This window comes from Protomyctophum bolini (assembly GCF_963924005.1).
Source record: "Protomyctophum bolini genome assembly, chromosome: 22".
NCBI classification, from domain to species: Eukaryota; Metazoa; Chordata; class Actinopteri; order Myctophiformes; family Myctophidae; genus Protomyctophum; species Protomyctophum bolini.
In genome coordinates, this window is record NC_137883.1 from 19,835,878 (window position 1) to 19,850,888 (window position 15,011).

At 43.4% G+C, this 15,011-nt stretch overlaps 1 protein-coding gene across 5 annotated transcripts in view; it reads left to right on the forward strand.

Annotated features, from left to right (window-relative positions):
• The window catches only part of rgs3a (regulator of G protein signaling 3a), a 178,780-nt gene that overhangs the window by 37,714 nt on the left and 126,055 nt on the right, over positions 1–15,011 (forward strand). For 2 of the 5 annotated variants that reach the window (XM_080756468.1, XM_080756469.1), the window contains exons 1-6: positions 1,517–2,301; positions 6,638–6,719; positions 8,800–8,905; positions 9,347–9,785; positions 14,264–14,303; positions 14,442–14,743. In XM_080756468.1, coding sequence (XP_080612594.1) covers positions 2,047–2,301; positions 6,638–6,719; positions 8,800–8,905; positions 9,347–9,785; positions 14,264–14,303; positions 14,442–14,743 — 1,224 coding nt within the window. In that variant the 5' untranslated portion in view covers positions 1,517–2,046. Of the gene's footprint in view, positions 1–1,516; positions 2,302–6,637; positions 6,720–8,799; positions 8,906–9,346; positions 9,786–14,263; positions 14,304–14,441; positions 14,744–15,011 lie in introns of those variants that run through there. The other 3 variants (XM_080756473.1, XM_080756470.1, XM_080756471.1) reach the window with 2 other exon arrangements.

Consider the following 15,011-nt stretch of genomic DNA (forward strand, 5'->3'; position numbering starts at 1 on the left):
TTTTTAACCCTTCTCTATAGCTAGTTTCTTTTTCTGGCTGTGCAACCCATGTGCTAGACCAGTGTTTCTCATTTATTTATAATTTCACAGACCTCCCTTTGATACAACGTTTGGGACCCCAATCTACACTGTAAAATGGTTTGTGTGAAATTATGTCCAAAAGGAACCAAGTCCATTTAGCTGGGGATGCCCTGTAATGCCCTCAAGGACCCTCGGGGGTCCCCGTACCTCACATTGAGAACCAGTGTGCTAGACCACTAAAGGAAGAAAGAGATTAATTTAATTTAATCGGCTTATTCCCACAGTGACATGATGGTATTTGTAATTTGTTAATTTTGATAAATCATCACCTATTTTCCCCAACTATAGAGATAACGAAAATATGAGTGTTATGTGCCCCAACTGGAAGTGAAGAGGATGTTGTCTGATTTCACAGACCTGAGAGTTTCCATCACGGAGTGTAGAATGAAAGGAAAAGCACAGGAAGTATGGAAGGCAAAAACATAACAAACATAAGAGCATAATGTCTGGACGCAGACCAGGGGGGAGCAGGGTCGGACAGGAGCTGACGAGGTGTGAGGTATGATTGAGGTGTGTGTGTGTATGCGTGCGTGCGTGCGTGCGTGCGTGCGTGCGTGCGTGCGTGCGTGCGTGCGTGCGTGCGTGCGTGTGTGCGTGCGTGCGTGCGTGCGTGCGTGCGTGCGTGCGTGCGTGCGTGCGTGCGTGTGTGTGTGCGCGCGCGCGCGTGTGTGAGATGGTGAAAGTCAGGCTGATAATGGAATTTGGCCATAGACCATTACTATTCTGTTTTTCGACCTGGAGAGATAGACCAACCATTTATGCCAAGCACCACACCATACGTCAATTAATAAATAAGGCTTAAAGTGGATCAAATGATGCTACAATACTAATCAAACATTTCTGTGGAAGTTTAACTACTCTTGCTTCTACTTTTAGATTCTCAAACAATCAATACAGGGTTTTTATATCCTTATCACTTAACCATTCATTCATACATTATTTTCACTCTTATCACCCTCTCAATCATACTCTTGACACTATCCACATGTACAGTATTGAGACAAGTCTCACTTTCACGCTCAACGAACTATCACACCTCTTTCTCAGCCTGGTAGTGTAGACTTGGGTAAGCAAATGGGATTTATCCAGGGCAGCTGCACAAAACTTCCCTGATGAGGTGTGTGTGTGTGCGCGTGTGTGTGTGTGTGCGCGTGTGCGTGTGTGTGTGTGTGTGTGTGTGTGTGGTGCGCATGAACGTGTATTTGTGTGTGTAGGGGTGGCGGAGGGGGCACTTCCTTCTATTCTTCTGCTGTGAAACAGTTCCCATGAGCGCCCCTGCCAGGAACGGCAGTATGGCCCGAACAGGCCGACCCAGCACCAGTCTCGCCTCTGTGACGCCGACACACTTTCACAGAGTCGCACATGCAGCTCTCTCTCACACACACACACACACAGAGCTGATGTTGTGTTGTGGCCAGTGTCACTGCCGCGATCAACAGAAGACACTCGGGACCGTATCTTGTGGAATATATTATAACGCAGCCTACGTAGGTGGCGGAAGAAATCACAGAAATGACAACCTGAGAAGAGAAATAAGCAACAGGAGACTTCATCAGTTGTGTAAAGAAAACCAAAAGCTGGGATGCTGTCAAAGGAACACTGCAAGCTGCTGATGTAACACGGGATCACAGGAACTTACTGTACATACGGGAGTGTGTAATGTGTATTGCATTTTCAAGAATCCTAAATAGGGTAAGAGTGCAGTAACTAATGTGGACTAATGTCAACAACTTTTTAAAGGGGATGTCCACTCCTCAAACACTGGCAATAGACTCATCAAAGGAAAAAGTTCTGACCGGTGTGCTCTGAAGACAACATTTTTGTTGAAAATCGTACACATACAGTATAAGCCACAAGGGGAGCATCATTCTACTGTGCAGGATAGTTGTATTGTATCCCCCCCCCCTGCATTTTAAGGTTGCATTGCAACCTTAAAATCACACACACAAAGCTGTGGCTTTTGAGATGATCCACAACACCCTGAAGTTGACACAGCCTGCAGAGCGAAGCCCCAGGACCATGCACTCGGCCGTGGCCAGGAGGCTGTGGAGATACTCTGGACGTCGGGGCGAGGAGCGTCCAGCGGAGGCTCAGCGCAGGAGTGTGTGTGTGCTAGCGGCAGACCTGGACACTGGGGGGGGAGGAGGAGGAGGAGGAGGAGGCATGATTCACACCCTTCACGGACTGTGTCGACTCTGCATCGGCTGTAGACTGCCTCAGGTCTGTTTGTGTGGTACTTCAGTGGTTCTCTGGCTGTAGACTGCCTCAGGTCTGTTTGTGTGGTACTTCAGTGGTTCTCTGGATGTAGACTGCCTCAGGTCTGTTTGTGTGGTACTTCAGTGGTTCTCTGGCTGTAGACTGCCTCAGGTCTGTTTGTGTGGTACTTCAGTGGTTCTCTGTCTGTAGACTGCCTCAGGTCTGTTTGTGTGGTACTTCAGTTGTTCTCTGGCTGTAGACTGCCTCAGGTCTGTTTGTGTGGTACTTCAGTGGTTCTCTGGCTGTAGACTGCCTCAGGTCTGTTTGTGTGGTACTTCAGTGGTTCTCTGGATGTAGACTGCCTCAGGTCTGTTTGTGTGGTACTTCAGTGGTTCCCAAAGTGGGGTCCAGGGACCCCTAGGGGTCCTTGAGGGAGTTCCAGGGGGTCCCCAGTTAAATTAACATTGATTTTACAATATAAATTGGGGGTCCCAGAGATAGAAAGGCCATTCATTGAGGGACCGTAGCCTAATTCAGGTCAAACCCTGAATCAAGCCCTTGAAATGAAAATGGTTGAAAATCACTGCTAGAGCCGTAAAATCTTCTCTTATGGGGGTCCTTGGCATATATTTTCAAATGGGGGTCCACATGCTAATGAGTACTATTTTGGGGGTCCTTGACACGAAAAGGTTTGGGAACCCCTGTGGTACTTGAGATCAAAACCTGGAGGGGAGGATGGAGGAAAAAGAGAGATCAAAGGAGGGAGGAGGCGACCAAAAGGGATCAACGAAGGGAGGGAAGGAAAAGATAAGGTGCAGAAAGACGCTAACTGTGGGCGGTTAACCAATGTATGCAAGGGTTATGAGCTTATGCATTTTTTACTTTTACATTTTCGATTTGAAAAATAGGGCCTATAAATTATGTGGTTAAGTTAGTTCAGTGGGAAACTGAAAGTTTTCAGAGAAAGAAGCCGTTTTGATCACACTGCTGGATGAATCGTTAAACATATAAAACTAAACACATTTCTTAATTTTAAAAGTGCGGAAATGTGGCAGAAAACTAAATAATGTAAATCTGCATGTGCAAGGTTTGATTTATCACGTGCAGATTGTGCATGTAGTGTACAACTTGCAGTGAATTGAAAGTGTGAACACACACAGCCATTATTTAAAGTGTTTACAATACTTTTCTGGGCAGGTAAAATTGCAAAAAAGCTGCAGCAATTTCACAAGCACTTTGAATACATCAGGAATGTCATTCTCCAGGGATATACACTAACTAATGGAGGCATTGGCAAGAAACGGCGCTTCAAGAGAGGAAAAGAACATTAATGTGCCACATTTATAATTTATCTTGACACAGCGAGAGAAGGATGCTATGGCAGCAGAGAGGAGAGGGAAAGAACAAGCAATTTATGCTACTTAACCGAGTCCTGTTTTCTTTAACCCCTTGAACTCTAGCTTCCCTATTCTGGGGCAACATTTGCCAAAAATAGCAGATCTACTACAGGGTTAGTCAAGCACTCAGTCAGCTCATTATTGTTCTTAAAGCCCTCATTAGCAATAACCAGTACAAAATGATTCCTAATACAACAGGACAGAATTTACCTGGTTACAACAAGTACAAGAGACACACACACACACACACACACACACACACAATGTGTGTGTGTGTGTGTGTGTGTGTGTGTGTGTGTGTGTGTGTGTGTGTGTGTGTGTGTGTGTGCGTGTGTGTGTGTGCGTGCGCACGCGGGTGTATGAGTCAGTGAACATTGGAGTAATTATGCAATTCAAAATGCACACACTGCTCAAGCATGAAGTTTGAGGTGAGTCTTTCCACGTGAATGCATGTGTAAAGCCCTGCGTGTTTCTGCATACATGGACATGTACGGACACTGTGTGTAAATAGTTTACATGCACATGTCTGCCATGATGTGAAGCCAGCTGATTCATGTACATGTATACTGTACATGTGCTGTACGTACGGAATTATGCTCAGCAGAGATGCACCTGGTTATCCTGACCCCTCCAGGCTAAATGTCTGAAAGGGCACTGAAGCAGAAGTGAAAAAGGAAAACTCCTGTGACATACGCATACAAAAAATTATAATAAAATATGTACAGTAGATCGTTGTGCTTGAAAAAAGTAATATTCATTTAGCTTTGAGGTTAATTGCTGAACATGAGGGAAAGCATGGGGAAATCTCAACATTGACAATCAACTTGAAACTTGGAGGCGTTCAACCTTAATATAATTTTAGTTTTGTTAGGTTTAGGTTAATGATTAAGGTTGGACATCTCTGCGGTTATGGTAAAGGTACGTAGTAGCGATGTCCCGATACACTTTTTCCGTTCCCGATCCAATCCCGATACCACAATTTATGTTAGCCGAAACCGAATACCGATACCAGTGTTGTGATCTCGTGTTGTTTATAGCTATCTAGCTAGCTATATATCTCGTGTTGTGTTTATAGCAGACTCCTCACTCATATGTGCACTTGCAGTTTGGGCAACTCGAAAGCAAACTCTACAAGAGTCCACATGCCCCAACATTTTATTGACTTGCCATAGTGTCAACCCCTTACCCCTGTGTCGGATCGGTGGTTAGACTGGCATATTCACCGATACCGATATGACAAATAAGGGCCGATACCGATACTTCTCCGATACCGATACAGTATCGGCCTATCGGGACATCTCTAGTACGTAGGGAATAGAGGGTATGCGTGTGACATCATCAAACCCGGAAGTTATGCAGGAACGCCTACTGAGTGGCAAAAAACTACTTTCTGGCCTTGACAGCCCATACATCCAAACAGAAAAGTCCTATCTGATTGCATTTAACAACATTAAACAATGTTAAACTCACTTTGCCTGTCTCTTTGCCACTCGATGTGCCATTCACTTTAAGCATGCGCATACCCTCTATTGATGTTGACCTACTATTATTATTATTACCCAAAGTTCCTCACATGTTTACGACAAGATTTACTTTAACATCTAATAGGGAAATTCGCTTTGGACATGGCACTAACTTATTTGTGAATGTAAATTTGCATTTGATCCAATCTGTAGTATATTAATACTATATAACTCACATACAATGTTTTTTGTCTCGTTGCTCTTCTGTGTTTGGTTTGACACAACCTTTTGACACAATCCTTCGCCCCCTTTCATGAAGACAACATGCCCGGAAGAGAATATTTATTTATTTAAAGACATTTAAGCCTCGGACAAAACCAACTCTTGTTGTGACAAATCATTACAATAAACTATTGGAATTATCTGGGCCTGTCGTCGTCATGAAAGGGGGCGGGACTGCGACGTACTGTTGAAATTAGTCACCATCAGGCTTGGCAGCATCACCTTGTGTGAGGTGGAGTCAGGGGACACAAGGTGGAGTCAGGGGACACAATCAGCGCAGCACAGCACTGCAGCAACAAGGGACTACACAGTGAAATGGGAAGTAGGAATAGGCAGAATCACTAAAGTGGGACACAAAGGGGGGGATGATGGGGGGCGGGCGGACGATGATTTAAAAAAAGGGTTAAAACAATGGATCTCTGGATTTTTGCTGTGTCGGCAGTAAGGGAATTTCAGACAACCTGCTCGTTAGAGAGAGAGAGAGGGGGGGAGAGAGAGGGAGAGAGATGGATGGATCCAGTGAAGAAAGAAATGGGTTAGGTATTTGTCCAATGGGCCCCCTGGTTGTCACCAGATGCGATGGAAACGGGGATGTTTTGGATGGACTTCTGTTGACTTTGGCTCACATTCTGAATGTTTGACCATGTTGGGTCACATACAGAGGAATGGAGGGAAAGACCATTATCTTTATGAGAGTTTTTTTAATGCATTACGTGTGTGTGTGTGTGTGTGTGTGTGTGTGTGTGTGTGTGTGTGTGTGTGTGTGTGTGTGTGTGTGTGTGCGCAAGAGAGAGAGAGAGAGAGATTAACCAATCATTTGATTGGTTCATTTCAGTACATCCCATGCATGAAATTTCCCTCAATAATTTGGTTCACTGAGGAAAATATTAAAGAGCTTTCAGCTGTATTATCTGAGTTTGTTACTGTGGGCGGGCGGGCGGGCGGGCATGCGTTTCACTTCCAAATTCAAGTTCATCTGTCCTATCTGCCCTGTAAACGTGCGTTCAGACTTGGATGGTTAGAGCGGCGCGATTACAAAGTCATTGCAAAGACGAGAAGTTGCACGAACGGGCGCGGCGCAGCTTGGTGCGGCACAAACGGGACGAACCGAGGGAATATATATTCAGGTCTGAACGCAGCTTAAGGAACGTCCATACAATGGTTCATGACATTGAGATAAGTGTATTGTATTGTAATATTTGGGTGTGTGTTCTACAGGTGACCATTCATCGAGGGAAGGATGGATATGGGTTCACCATCTGTTCTGACTCGCCTGTGAGGGTCCAGGCTGTAGATCCAGGCAAGTGTGTCTATGTATATGTTTAAGTGCATATAGGTGTGTGCGGCCATGCTTGTGCGCATCGTCACTGTCAGGCAGAATATGTATCTCCATATTTTACTATAGTTTATTTATTTACTATAGTCCTACTAGACACCAGAAAATGTCTTCTGTCCACAAAAGATCACGGGATAGATTTATTGAATGTGAAGTGTGAAAAACGACCTCTTCAGACCTCATCTTAGCCCGTAGCACTTGCTCTAGCCTCGACGACCTTACAGGCCTATGCAAAGGCTCAATTTATGTAACTTAGATATCATTTTATGTAGACATTGCACTCAGTAGTATATACCCATAGTTTCATTATATAGCTATTCCACTGTTAGGTTGTTAGCTTACGTATGATTCATGATGACTATTTTTATGTTTATGATGTATTACCATGTTTTTGGTCTTGCTTACTGTAAATCACTCTGGATTAAGAGCGTCTGCTAAATGCATACATTGTAGGAGGAGGTGACAAACTGACATTGAGCCTAGGACACACAAGGTTCAAGGTTCAACTGTTCAACTGTTCACAGGTTATTTATTTATGTCCCCGAAGGGCAATTGGTTTTACAGCAGGTCATAAGGCTTGAAACACATAACATACATCAATCAAACCAAACTTATTGCTGCTGGTCGCACGCGTGCGCTGCGCCCGGCCTACTTGCATCTTCAGAAGAAAAATAAATGGGGGGGGGGGGGGGGGGGGTAAGAAGACATCACATCACATTACAATTATCATTGTATAGTGCAGACATGGAATGTACTTGGGTGGGGGGGTGGGGGTTGTGGGGGCTTGTATGGCATCCCCCTAGTATCCCTCTTCACGTTCATTAGCTCCTGTGATCTTTTGTGGCCAGATTTCCCATGGGGTCTAGTAGGATTATAGTATATAACAAATTGCCGTAACATTTTGTAAAAAAAAATAAAAAAATAAAAGGTTATTTTTTTTCTATTTCCTGAAAAGTCACGTTTGGAACATACAAGGTTTCAACCAGACTGCAACAATGTACTGTTTTAGTGACTAACTCTGTAACTGTGTACCGGTACTTTCCATCTGTAGCACATTTCCATCTGTCCTTATTTTTCTGTATGTCTCTGTTTTTACCAGAATTCTATTTTGTCTTTGTCATAATCATTGCGACTTATACTATGCAGAATGCAGATATATTTTTGCTGACCACAAATGCTAAGAATAATGTTATTTATGTTGTTTAGACGGGTACAGGCTTTAGTTTAGACATACTATTGGTCCGACTGTAATTAGACCGACAACCTACCTAACCTAACCCTAACCGCAAGCACGGGAGCAGCGCATGTTCGACCACATGTTCGACCGTTGTTTCTGCATATAGGGACGCTGGTGTGTCTAATCTGCGTGTGCATCCCGTTTAGACCGATGCTAGCTTTGATGTTTACCCAGTATTCTAGTTTCTTTGAAGCACTAAATTGTATTCTTTACACTCTGCTTATGTGACTATTTACCCAGTCATGTAGGGCTTATGCCATTTACTCTTGATTCCTGACTTGTAAGTCTGCTAAATGTCTAAATTGCAATAGGCATGTATCCCCTGATATGCTTATCTAAGTCAAGAAGGGATTTCTAATCGGCTTAGGTCAGCTTAGGTCAGTTATGCAAACGATTTGTTTAATGACAACAGGAATGAGTTCAAGATCTGTTTAAGCTTCACCCCATAAGTAAGCTTAAAGGGATATTTCACTTTCACATTTTTTTATAATTATTTTGGGTATTTTTCTGAAGCGTTGAGAGTGTTGATTTACCCCCAAAAATATATACATATTAAAGATAAATGTAATGTAACAGTAATTGAAAAAACACGAGTTTGAAGTTACAATGGGTTTGTATAGGAATTGGGTGGGGCAGCTAAAATTAATATCTAAATACTGAATCGAACAACGTAAAAACTCTCTGGGGTGTTCACAAAAGTCTGAGTAGACGATAAAAAGAAAGTGAAATATCCCTTTAATACTGGATTTGCACAAATCCCACCTGGAAACAAGTATGTGATGTGCAGTGTGTTGTCTTCTATTACAGGAGGTCCAGCAGACCTGGCCGGTCTACAGCATTTGGACACTCTCCTGCAGTTAAATGGCCAGCCAGTGGAGCAGTGGAAATGTGTAGACCTGGCCCATGCTATCAGGTACAGTATCTAGTACTGTAGTACTACTACCAAATATACTGGTTCTCAATGTGGGGTCCCCCCAGGGGTCCGAGCTATTAATGATTGATAGTTACTGTAGGAACCAAATGGACCATATCAAGTCTACTGTAAACTCTGCGATTAGACATTATAAAAAAAGGAAAAATCATATCAAATGGGGGTCCGTGATCAGAGTTCCATACTGTACAAGTACATCAACACCGAAATTAAATGTGTATGTATATTTTTCCGAAAACTGAATGCCCTATTTTGCCGTACAATAGTGTAATGCAAAAGTAGCTAAAAAGATCGTTCTACAAACTCACTATGAGCTTGTAATCTGCTTTGTCGCTATTTTGGAAAACCTTTGAAAGTGAAAGTAAGTTTCGGATACCGTTTCCAGCCCACAGCGACGACTTTGTCTCTTTGCCCCATTCGCAGAAACAGCGCCAACGAGATTACGGTGGTGGTATGGCGCACAGGCCCGTCAGCCAAGCCCAGCTTCGAGGGTCTCATCCACAGACCCACGTACAAGCCTTCCGCCTCCAACTACGACGCCCCCTCGCCCCCCACCCGCAGGCACGGCCCCGATCCTAACGTCAGTAAGACCCCTCCGGCCATTCCGCCGTTACCGGCTCACCATCGTGCCACCGCCACCGCTCGCAGGGTGCTGGTGAACGGCTCGGAGGCCGGCAGCGGCGGTGGGGGCGGTGGGGGCCTGGGGTGGGGGGCCCGGGTTGGGTCGGCCGAGGAACTGGACGGGAAACCCCACGGGGGCCACCCCCACCACGGCCACACCGCCACGCTGAAGGGCACCAGGGTGAAGGCCTCCAACGGAGACAACTACATCATCCTGGCCCCCATCAACCCTGGAAGCCAGGTACCGCAGACAGCTGGGGGACTGCACCTTCACCATCTCCTCCATTCCCTCCATCCTCACCAGGGGCATTTGGTGTCTCATGCCCGATATGTCTCCTTACCTTACCTCCCTGGTGCTGATAGATAGAAGGACTGGATGCATATTTCAAGGCCATTTGCGGTTGGTTGATGTCTCACCAATGTACAGAATATTTTTAACACAGCACTTACTGTACAGTGGTTATATCAGCCTACTTTGTGTCAATTATATTGATTAAGGTTGGTCGTGGTCCTAAGCTACATCTTGTGCTAGCGTGATGCTAGCGTGATGTAAACAGGCTCTGACCCGAGATTCAAGATGGCCGTGACCATTGACTCATTGTTTGCATACGTTTCTTAAATGCTTTTATCTGAGATTCTAATCCCAGATTCCGATTCTAATCAAAACGAACTTTCTTTGCGGCCGATTACGGCCCCGTCGCTAATCGCGTTTGTATACATTTTTTTAATGTTTTATCTCGGATTTTAATCCCAGATTACGATTCTAATCAAAACAAGATTTATTTACTTAACACCGATTACGGCCCCGTCGTTAATTGCAGTTACAACATTTGTTTCGGTTGACTTAGAAATGCAATGACATAGGCGTCTTTCACATCCGGTTCACGGATATTATGATAGCAATCATTGCTTGAGTCTTTGTTAAAGGATTGGCCTGTCCTCTCCTCATTTCTCCAGGTCTTTAGTAAACAGAAAATACATTTTCAAGTCGGGACGCCGACTTTATCCGGTCAGGAGTGAGAGAGAGAGAGAGAGGAGAGAGGGAGAGGGAGAGAGAGAGAAGGATATCTTCAGTTTAAATGAATAGTGTTCCAACAATTTTGTCAACCATTATTTATTTATTTGTGTTTAGTTTCATAACTTTCATAATCGACTCCACTCCTTCATCCTGTATGAGTTCAGCAGACCTGTGTTTTCTTTCTTTTTACTGAAGAGCTGGAGAGACAAGAATTCCCACACAAATGACATGGGGCTTCAGCAGGGTTCACAGACCCTAAGCAGTCTTCACAGTTAGTTACTACAAGGGAGCGGACACATTTTTGTGTAATAAGAATGTTTTTGTTTTGTTTATTTATTTATTTTTCACAAAACATAAATGCAAATACACATTAATTAAGTCAACATTGATTCAGTCTGAAGTCTTGAAGGACCCCAAAATTCACCCCACAATTAACCGGAATCAAAATCGCCTAAGCTTAATGTGGCTATCGTCTTTTTATAAGTCATCAAAAGCGTTAATTTTGTAACCACAAGATAGCGACGATTTAGTAATGAGCCCCTAACATCAACGTTCTGTTCAAACACCACAAACCATTTCATTGACGGACCAAAGTTGAGCCGAACGTTCCCTAGCGACGGGGACACTGCTAGACTGAATTAATAAAAAGCTGAATTAATAACATTAAAAAAAAACACACCAAAGACGTCATCGGCAGCGAGCGCCATTGGGAGGAAAAGGACGTCAAATTGGGGAAAACCCATAGGCAGAAAAACCTGTGGAACACCAAGCTAGTCTCAGATCTCTCTAACGGTCAACAGACATTGATTAGACAATCTGCAAACTATGGTGAGCTAGCTTTGAACGGATCTAAATCAGGTTGCATAGAAGGCTTTAAAATAAATATATTGCAAAACAATTTGATAATATACGTAGTTATGGGTGTTGTCTGTCTGTTAGGTCCTTAGTAGTCTCGCATAGCCAGACAACTATTCCACAATCTCCGAATGCTATATAAAGTCTGGAACTGTCTACACCTCCCGAAATCCGAGTAAGGAAGCTGCTATTTCCGTTCACGGAAATGTATTTTAAAATATCTTTACATTTTATTTTATTATCTCCTTTTCTTCTAAGCAACAAGCTATATATGCTTAGATGTTTTCTATTTATATTTAGATAAATTCTGCGCGACTGTAAAGCCCTAATCACACCAAAGGGTCAAGACGGTTTTAGCGCTGTCCCTGCGGTGTGATATTTCTTGTTGCATGTCGACCCACGTTTACCCTAGTGATTCAACGCATGGAATTCAATGGCCCACACCACACCAAAGGGTCAAGACGGTTTTAGCGTTAACTCAATGCAACCGTTTGGACCCAAGGAGTTGCATGGTGACCCTTTGGTGTGGTTAGGGCTTAAAGACGAAAGGGAAGTGTGGAGGAGGCTCCACTTCCGCTTTATATTTGACACATGATAGCTTGAATTGCTCCAGACTGTATGACGCCAACAGTCTGACAACGCGAGACTAGGTCTCTGACCTTTAAAATACTAGGTCTCTGACCTTTAAACACTTTGAAGACCCCTGCTTTATAGCAATAATTATTACACTTATTTGAACAAAACACTTTTCCCTTACACTCCCTAAGTGAAACCAAATAGAAGTGAATCACAACTTATTTCTTACAACAGTCTATGATTCATTGACTTAAGCTATGTATTACATCCTCTGCAATTTATGCCCAGCCAATAATAGTAGCACAATGCATACAGTACATACAGTATGAATCATTTGTTTCTCTTAAAGACACAACAAGCCATATACCACATGTGCCATTTATGGTTTATATACAGTATATGATGTGAATCTGGGATTATGCCTATTTATACTTACAGTATAATAATAAAAAGCATGCTCATTTTAGAAATGATTTAAATTCATACTTAGGAGAAGCTATAATGCCCACGAATGATTACGCAATAACACTACACCATCTGACATGCTTGGCATGTAGTCATGTCCTGTGACATATGTGGGACAAAGGCCTGCATCATAAAAGCACAATAAAGCAAACTCAATGAATGAAAAAAAAAAAGACTCTGAGCTCAGTTCCTTAGCTAACAATACTAATAGGTATGCAGTATGATACTAACACACACCACTGGCTCCATGAAGCAGAACTTCCAATGTGTGTCATGTATTGTTCCTGCCCAGCGATGCCCTCTCTTAGTGTACTTTTGATTTAGTCACAGAAATAATCATCTTAAAGCGTTGAAGCTTGAACTATGACAACACAGACTACTAAGATCTTTAGTGCTTTTCCTCATTTCTCTTTCTTTCTTTCTTAAATGGACTTGGAGAACAGGTGTGTGTGTGTGTGTGTGTGTGTGTGTGTGTGTGTTTATCTGAGGTACCTTTCAGAATGTATTGTGCAGTATGAGCAGTGACGGGAAGGGACACTCTTGTCAACAAAGATAGAAACCGATGCACTGACAGATTAAGACTGATGAATCTCTATATACATAGATGCCCCAACCTCAAACAATCAGTGATGGTGTTCTACGGCGGCAGTCCCATGCTGGCGATACAGTACTAACAGGAAGCATATGACTCTCTCACATCCTTCCGGCATAAACAGGGGCTTTAAAACCCCAGTAGAAGACGCCGGGGGGGTGGTAGAACCAACATCTATTTATTTACTGCTACAGCGAGAGAGACAGAGAGAGATATATGGAGAGAGGTGGTACTAAGTATATTGATAGAGTGATATAAGTAAGTGAGGGAGAGAGTGAATGCAAAAGTAAGATGAATGGCCATGTTTGAGCATGTCTCGCTGTACTGAGAGAGAGATGGAGAGAGACAGAGAGGGGTTGGTTGTAGATATGACTAAGACCACCTTTGTGCATTATGCTGTCATAAACTATTTTATATGATCTGCTTTAATGTAACCTATTTTCTTTCTGCTCTCGGTCTCTGTCTGCAGGTTATGCAAACTGTTTAGTCTATAGCGTCCCAGCGTGTTCATTCAAGTTCCTGCCCCTCTAAGCCCTGTAGATTGTAGTTTGCTCTGACAGATGGCAGCATCCATGCCTCTAGCGAAGTAGAGTAGAACTAACAAACTAGAACTAGAAAAGACATGGGCCTGGAAACCAGAGAGAGTGTAGAATCAGCTTATGGCCCACATGCACACGTCCTCATGCACGTCGCACGCACAAGGTGCACACGCGCACGCACAATAGAACAAGGGTTTGTGGGCAAACACAACTAACAAAAGATACATTTTCTCATGATTGCATCATCACAGTTTTTACCAACTTCTATTCGTGGGACGGTGGGAGGGCACAGACCTCCTTGACCAATTTCATGTGAAGAAATATGTGGCTGTTCTTTAACAAACTGACACTTGCGTCACGTGTCATCTGCTACAACTGCTACATATTTATTTTGAAGTAAAAGATACAGTTGATACCAACATATATGTCTGTGTGCAGTCAGTGCAGTATCTTATCTCTGCTCCTAACAGCGCCTTAATGATTGTGCATTAATATCTACACGTACTTGTTGAAGCTGGTTGCAGATTTTAAGTCACTTCATTCATTGTGTTCACATGGAATGTGTCAGCTATTTGATGAACCTGGGGATTGCATTCTAATGTGGCTAAAGTAAATATTTACCTGTGCAGCAGCAGCGGCCATATATTCATATTCATTATTTTCCTGCTTTCCAGATCTTGAGGCCTGTCTACCAAGATAACCAGGGCACACTGTGTAAGATATATTTTCAGTAGTTCTTAGTCAGTGCTTTTTTTTAAATGCTATGGTTAGGTGTTCGGTAAATATATTCAAAAATACCATTTCCTCTGGTGCTTCCTCCTTTAAATGTCACCTCTTTCTCATCCTCTTCAGCTGCCAGGTTGTATCCTAATCGACAAACCACGGTACCACAGCAGGCGCAGGGTGGTGCTGGTGCCTTTCCTGGGGGTGGTCTCGCCAACCGTACTGCCTTTCTACGACGCTCTGCCAACTCTAAGACAGCAAAGACCACTGGCACCACCACCACAAATGCCAGCCCGCCCAGCTATCAAACGCAGAATGCCAACTTTGCCAACTATCAGAACTGCACTATTGTTCGCTCGCACACACCTCACGCCAACTATGGCTACGTCAAAGTAGCCCCCAAGATACTTATCTTCCCTATATTTGTTCAGGTAAGCAATTCCATGTGTGTTTGTATTTATAATTCTAGTTTGAGAATATTTCTTAGTCTCAGTATGTAGAGAGAAATACATTGATCATGTATATACTGTAATTTACAATAAATGCACCCACTCTCTGTACGTACGCCTGTATTCCACGCCCCACTGACTTCAAATTTGACATGCGTTCCACACCACCACAGTGAGTACAGTGCCTAGTGAGCTGTACCTAATGAGCCTGTTAAATTTCCAGGCTCTGTATGCCCGGCCTACACCTGCT